This window comes from Salvia hispanica, unplaced genomic scaffold (assembly GCF_023119035.1).
Source record: "Salvia hispanica cultivar TCC Black 2014 unplaced genomic scaffold, UniMelb_Shisp_WGS_1.0 HiC_scaffold_580, whole genome shotgun sequence".
NCBI lineage: Eukaryota > Viridiplantae > Streptophyta > Magnoliopsida > Lamiales > Lamiaceae > Salvia > Salvia hispanica.
The window spans coordinates 1-7,331 of NW_025952334.1; the positions used below are offsets into that span (position 1 = coordinate 1).

Sequence of the window (7,331 nt, forward strand, 5' to 3'; positions counted from 1 at the left end):
TGATGGCCACTTTCGGCTCCACACATCTCATGCTCGCAATTAAGACAGGAATTGTCGTTGGTGTCATCGCCCTTGCTGTAAGTAGCGACTATACATGTCTCCGTCTACTACTAATGCTTGCTGCTACTTCCCACATACGTTGATCGTAATCATTCGTACAGGAAGGAATAGCAGTAGGAAGAAGTTTTGCAGCATTCAAAAGCTACCACATAGACGGAAACAAAGAGATGATCGCGATTGGAATGATGAACATCGCAGGTTCCTGCACATCTTGCTACTTAACAACTGGTACCTAACCTTCTCCACAAACTAAAAAAATCCATGGGATGGATTCTCCGACGTTAGCTAGAATCTAACTTGTGCCATTCCTTCACGCTAGGTCCGTTCTCGAGGACAGCGGTGAATTTTAATGCAGGATGCAAGACTGCGGTCTCCAACATTGTCATGGCGACTGCAGTGATGATAACCTTACTATTTCTAACACCACTGTTCTACTACACGCCTATCGTTGTGCTATCTGCCATCATTATGTCGGCAATGATCACCCTTATAGACTATCAAGCTGCCATCCACTTGTGGGGAATCGACAAGTTCGATTTTATCATCTGCATAAGCGCATATGTAGGAGTTGTCTTTGGCAGCGTGGAAACTGGACTAGTTATAGCGGTATGTGTGAGCTAAATTCAGCTACCCTTTATCAATTCTAATAGTTGATACCTAAGGGATGCATTCATTTGTTATAGGTGGCAATATCCCTACTTCGTGTACTATTGTTCGTAGCAAGGCCAAGGACTTCTGTCATGGGTAATATTCCTAATTCCATGGCGTACAGAAGCATTGAACAATACCCAAAAGCAATTTACATTCCAGGGATTCTTATACTCAATATCAGCGGCCCAATCTACTTCGCCAATGCAAATTACCTAAGAGAAAGGTACCTGTAGAAAGATTGTGTCCAACGACATCACCTCAAGTCTAAAACCATCTGTTCTCATCTGACTTGACTGTGTTGTTCAGGATCTCAAGATGGATGGATGAAGAGGAGGAAAAGCTAAAGTGTGCACAGAAGCATGACCTGCAATATGTAATACTAGATATGAGTGGTGAGTACTCATCCCAAAACAGGCATCCTGAACTTAAGTTACAAAGACTGACTAATGAATATGAACGTGTAACAGCTGTAGGAAGCATTGATACAAGTGGAATCAGCATGCTCGAAGAAGTAAAGAAAATTGCTAACACTAGAAGCATTAAGGTAAGCGATTCTCATAGAAACTTGCAGTTATATAGCTAATGCTCACATGCAAGAATGATCAGCTAATTGTGCTCGTATCCAGCTTGCGCTAGCTAATCCCGGAGGAGAAGTGATGAAGAAGTTACACAAATCAAAGATAATTGATACAATTGGGCAAGAATGGATCTACCTGACAGTCGGAGAAGCTGTAAGCGACTGCAACATCATGCTTCAAGCATGCAAGCCAAAAACTAAGGCAGTTGAATGTGAGGCAGCAGATGATCAAGTTTGATGTCACAGAAACTTGTTTCCTTCTACAACAAGAGGGACAGTTTCTGCAAAAGAAGCTTCCGAATGTTTTCAATAGATTTGGAAGCGTCAACAACTAAATGATTGTATTATAGCATGATTGCCAAGTTTGGGATGTGATAGAGCAAGTAGTCATTAGAGATTGTTGTGGTTTATCATTTCCATGAAGCATTTCAGGAGAAATATTTTTCTTCATTCCAAATGCTATATGCTTAGTTCTTCAATCACAATCTAAACTGATGCTGAGCAAAGCATCCTCACAGTGCAGTATATTGTGAATACACACAGCAATGCCTTCTCTATATATTAGCAAAACTCGCAGCCGAAGCTCTAAACTCGCAGCCGAAGCTTTGAACTCTTCGCTTATATGGAAAAAAGTCAACAGACACAGTACTGAGAATCTGTACTATATTAAGCTGTGAGCAACAAGGATTAACCAAAAGATACAGTAGCACGAGTGTGAACCCAAGTCCAACATACCAGTCCACAAGCCTAATACACCCAATCAAGATCCACTCAGACATGACTACTTATGTTTCATATAGCAGTTGGACAATTATCATTTTTTGCAGAAGCATATGCATTACATGGGTTAATTATTTGAACTAGGGAATATCATGAGCCAATGAAAAACATAGGGGGTGGTAACAACATAATTTCTACTGAAATAAGATAGCCCATCACCTACATTCATCATTTATTAGCTAGAAATCAAAATATTTGAAGTTCAAACTTCAGAGGAGAAGACCCAATAGTTTTCATGCATAACTTAGCAGACTCAATAGTTTTCATGCACATTCTATACGGCCCATCTTCAGATAACAAAGCACCAAAAACATGCCATGGAATTGATCTCGAACATGATGGCCCAACAATCAGTGACAACTGCTGATATTACATGTGTAGGTAATGTCAAAAATGATGAGCCATATAAGGTATTGTACTATTCTATCTACTGCAGAGAGAAAATTGTATAAACAACTCAGAAGTAGGAGCAAGAAACCTAATCCAATAAGGGAAAATCAATGTCAGCCAACATTATCAAATAAAACAATAGAATCATACAAGCGACAATACCAACAGTACAGAATCTGTTTCTTCTACAACCAAGACCTCAACTGGTACAACCATGCCCAGTGGATACAGAAATCTCACCTCACCCAATAAAAAAACACCTCAATTTGGATGCTTCATACATATAATTTTGGTAAACCCAAGGAACTGACAACATGCACCAGCACATCTCATGATACAATTCCATCCAACAAGAGGCTCTACATTTTCGGCATGTGTTTCCTCAGATGAATCTTCATCCACATGGCAGAACAAGTCTACGCATGCTTGAATAAACGAGGGAAAATTTCATGCAAACCAATGTCTAACGTCACAGGGTCCCTGGAGAAACATAGGATCAATCACAATGGTTTCATATACAAAATAGCTCAAGTTTCTCAAGTATATGGGTGAACAACGGATAATGCAACATATAAGGATATGATAGTCTGATTTTCTAATAGTGCAACTTCATCTCGATTGTACAAATTCAGGTTTCACAACCTCAAAAGTGAAAACTTTTTGGGATAGATGTTGATTGTGTAGTGGACCACTAATTAACCAAGAAAAATATCATGAACAGGCTGCAACTACTAGGTGTATGTGTAAAGCATAAATGCATGAAAATATGGATAGTCATATATTATGCATTTTGAGGTGTTAGCATGTGCGTCTGATAATGATTGAAACTCAGGGTACATATATGGGATCATGGATATGGTGTAGTGGAGAGTACCTGCACAATGTTTGACCCTTCTCACTAGAACAGGGGATAAACCATATTTTCTGAACTAGTGGTGATTCAAATTGGAAAAAGAAACCGTCACTCTGCCCATGCTTCCATTTTCTTGATCCTTGGCCTTTCCATACCTACATGTCCAATACAGGGAGTAACAGATATTTTATATTTTGAGTGGTGTACATTGCAAGATAACAAAAATCAGATCATAAACCATATTTCCCAACTCAATACTAGAAGGAAGTCTGAGGCCAACTACCCCAACAAATGAAGTACCAGATTGACACCACTATTGATCAATTGATTCAATTTAGAGTGGAACTGATCAGACACATAATTAAATTGCAAGTATATAATCTCCAATGCATCTTTGTTTGAGTGCACTTTTTTATTCCTGGTCAACATAAGAAAAAAACAGGATTCAAGCAAATATGAACCAGTGAACTAAGGATCCCTGGAAACAAACACCTCATGCGTAGTAGTTAAGAAAATGAAGATCTTCAAAAGCTTCCACTGGAAAGTGACTGAATTTGGTTTTTTAAACTTGCCAGGCTCAAATCTACAGAGAGGTAAAAAGTTCCTACTAGATGCTGAATATTTCAAAGACTTCCACTTGCTCAAATCAAGCAGATAGATTATCACAAAAACACAGAAACATATCTGCCGTTTTGACAACTAAGGTGCAACAAGCAGATGGACTAAATAAGTTTGCCATTACCTGAGGATAAGATATTATATTTTTGGGCACTACCAAGCAAGCAGCTTTTGAGAGAGAATCTTCTGCATACTGCCTGAGGAATGAGAAACAATTGTTGTGCGTGTGTGGAGATTCAAATGCCTGGCACAGAAGAGGAAGTGTACATATTACTCATAACCACCGAGTATGGAAAAATGAGTATTGTTGCAGTTATAATATGGAAGAGGGTAAAATACCTTATCAATATTAACAACCGGAGCATATTTTTCAGTGTCCGTCTTATCCTTGTCAATGAGGAAATAGGTTCTTGGATCCAGGGTTGAATTTTGATGCCATGATTTTACTGCAGTCTCCAATGTTTCAACAACAAATGAGAAGATTTCTTTCCAAGAATCTTCATCTCCATACTTTCCAGACTGGTAAAAGTACAAATATATTTAGTCACTCTTGTAAGACACCTAATGGTAATCAAACCATCATCCAAAAGAATCTGAACATTTGAGGGACATAATTAAGTTGTCAATCCTACACTGACGACATAGGTATCTTCATTGTGATCCCAGCAGATGGAATGAAGAATAATGGAAGGTTGATAACATACTAATATAGCATTTCATGATTCACAAGAACAAATAGAATGATAGATGTGAATGTCCCCAGCAACAGAGAGAGCTTCAAAACATATGTTGCTCTGAGATATATCGAATTACAAAATACAGAAAATACAAACTCACTAGTTCGGTTTTCAGAGAATCCAAATGTTTTTTCATATCAACATTTGATCTTGTAGCTTCCAATTCTGCAGCTCGTCTTTTATCGCTTGCCAACTGCGTAAGCCTCTTGATTTTTTTGGACACCTCAGAACTTTGCGAGTTGTACTTCAATGCAACTTGGAAAGCTGCTAAAGCCTGCACATTAACAGATAATTCAATATTACAAATCTGGCTTACTAAAATTATGTGCAAGCAAAATAGGTCACATACATCGTCATATCGTTCCAAAGCCTCTAAGACACATCCCTTCCTGAAATAACCCTGCAGATTAACCAGCAATATTTAGAGCGTAAAATCTTGGAGCATGGAATTTATAAGTATCTAGTCATAAGCATATTGAAAAGGCACCTTTTCCCAATCTGGTTTCAAACTGATTGTCGTCTCTGCATCAACTAGAGCTTTGTTAAGTTTTACCAAATTCAGAAACGCAGCAGCACGATTGCTGGTAGAAACACAGTGAAAGTTGTTGAAAACAGTCCAGATCTCAAAAAAATACTACCTAATATAGTACGCAGTATGGCATGAACTAAATTCTACAGCTAAGAACAACAAAGGGAAATGGATAGAGATGGCAGGTTATGAGAGAACAAATCTAAAACCATTTGAACTCGACTACATTGTTTGAACCAAACTCAGTAGAACCGAGCTACATTCTACTTAGAAGCTTGTATGGTAACAGAAGCTCCAACAGAATAGATGAATATACCACATCATTGCATATGGATAATAACAGCAGAGAAACAAAAAGGAACTCACTATATATAATCTTTAAGAAAATCAAAATATAACTAAATCTCAATAGCTAAAAGGCACTATACTTCAATACTAAGAATGCAAGCTTGAAGAACCACCAACTAGCTAAACTTACACAACACGTGAAAAATGATAACAAAAATTAAACGCGAAGTGCTGCGGCATATCTTGACAAATTAACACTTGAATAATAAACCTCGAAAGCAAAACAAATCGTTTGAGCCACTCATTCACTCTACAAACACCGAAAAAAGAATGGATTTTTGCAATAAAAACCTGTAAAGAGTTGGATTAGATGGATCCTTCTTAATAGCCTGAGTGTAGAGAGCTGCCGCTTTGAGATAGTTCCCTGCTTTGAAGAACTCATTGCCCTGATCTTTCAGTGAAATCTCTGCTGCAGAATTTCCTCCAGGTTCTCCCATTTTTCGTCTATTTTCACGATTCAATACCGATTGATTCTGTTTATTTTTATGCACTGATGGAATGATTTTTGGTTAGGGTTTCTGAGATTATGATTTCTTCATTTATTTTGATATTAGTACTAAAATTTTTGGCACGGTAAAAACGTCAACTATCATATAAATCGTCAAATTATAGCAAAAAGCGTGGCGCTTAAATGCAAACGAAATCTCAAATATTATCTTCTCAAGTTTTCGACAAAAATACTCAAAAGTGACAAATAAAGGATCAATTTTTCCATATTCCTTTATTAATGAACATATAACTATCCGAAATTTTAAATTTAATCTGTGATGCTAAAACTAAATACTACGGTGTAATAATTTACCATTATATATACTCCTTATAAAGAGGAAAATAATTTAATCGTATTAAAGAGCTTATCATAAAAATGGCTGTACAGTAAAATATGCTCCTTCAGTTTAATTATATATTGTATTTTTTTTAAAACGAGTATCAACTATGAATATTTACTATTGTGAGATTATCCAATTATAAAAATGACCATGTAGTAGAGATTTTCTCAATCTACTCACTACTACGTTAAACCTGCCATTTTTATCTAAAAATAAATAAAAAAGTTGCCACTAAGAATTTCATACATTACTATTTGGTTAGGTTGGTTCAACAACTAATTCACTCCATTGCAAGCATATATATGCTTTCGACGACTAAAATAAATTTGATTTAGTATTGGAGTATAGTCTAAATTTTTATTTCAAAATTTGATATAGTAATTTGTTTATGATTTGTAATGATGATATGAGTTTTTTTTACAACAATTTAAGTAATATATTGAAAATTCGATGAATTGGGCATCTTATCTTGGATGTTTATTTCAATGGGTTATTATCTAAATATGAATGCAATACATAAAATGGGACGGTGGAGTATTATATCAGTAATAATGTGGTAGTATATACTACTAAGGACCATGCTTTCTTTATGTATGGAGTATATGCTAATGTTTTTTTTACATTATATCGATGTTTTTTAGGAATATAAATATTCAATGCCAGAAGCTGATAAAAATATATAGGCCAGTGTTTGGTTGTCAGACTGTCTTAGCAGACCGATTCCTTAAATTTTAAATTTCGGTGTTTGTTTTAGTTTTTAATCAAACTGAGAAAGTAATCGGTCCGAGAACAAGAAAAGTTATACAATTTTCTAGGATTCTAATCCTAGCTTTTCTTAGTTATTCTTTTTCCCAGTTTTAGGATTCTTACATATATAATGCAATATAATATAGTTTTATTATTATTATTATTATTATTATTATTATTATTATTATTATTATTATTATTATTATTATTA

The 7,331-nt window shown here is 35.9% G+C and overlaps 2 protein-coding genes across 2 annotated transcripts; one reads left to right on the forward strand and one right to left on the reverse strand.

Moving 5' to 3' along the window:
* Nucleotides 1-2: 2 nt before the first annotated feature.
* Nucleotides 3-1,738, forward strand: LOC125199597 (sulfate transporter 3.1-like). Its single transcript, XM_048097572.1, has 7 exons — nucleotides 3-77; nucleotides 162-288; nucleotides 380-666; nucleotides 744-934; nucleotides 1,018-1,103; nucleotides 1,179-1,255; nucleotides 1,338-1,738. The coding sequence occupies exons 1-7, from the start codon at nucleotides 3-5 to the stop codon at nucleotides 1,524-1,526; spliced, it is 1,032 nt and encodes a 343-aa protein (XP_047953529.1). The 3' UTR covers nucleotides 1,527-1,738.
* A 794-nt stretch (nucleotides 1,739-2,532) lies between these two features.
* Nucleotides 2,533-6,077, reverse strand: LOC125199598 (serine/threonine-protein phosphatase 5-like). The gene is made up of 8 exons (XM_048097573.1): nucleotides 5,835-6,077; nucleotides 5,154-5,247; nucleotides 5,016-5,066; nucleotides 4,767-4,940; nucleotides 4,269-4,448; nucleotides 4,054-4,173; nucleotides 3,333-3,466; nucleotides 2,533-2,938 (listed from the first exon to the last, which is right to left on the reverse strand). The coding sequence occupies exons 1-8, from the start codon at nucleotides 5,978-5,980 to the stop codon at nucleotides 2,875-2,877; spliced, it is 963 nt and encodes a 320-aa protein (XP_047953530.1). The 5' UTR covers nucleotides 5,981-6,077; the 3' UTR covers nucleotides 2,533-2,874.
* Between the last annotated feature and the right edge of the window lie 1,254 nt (nucleotides 6,078-7,331).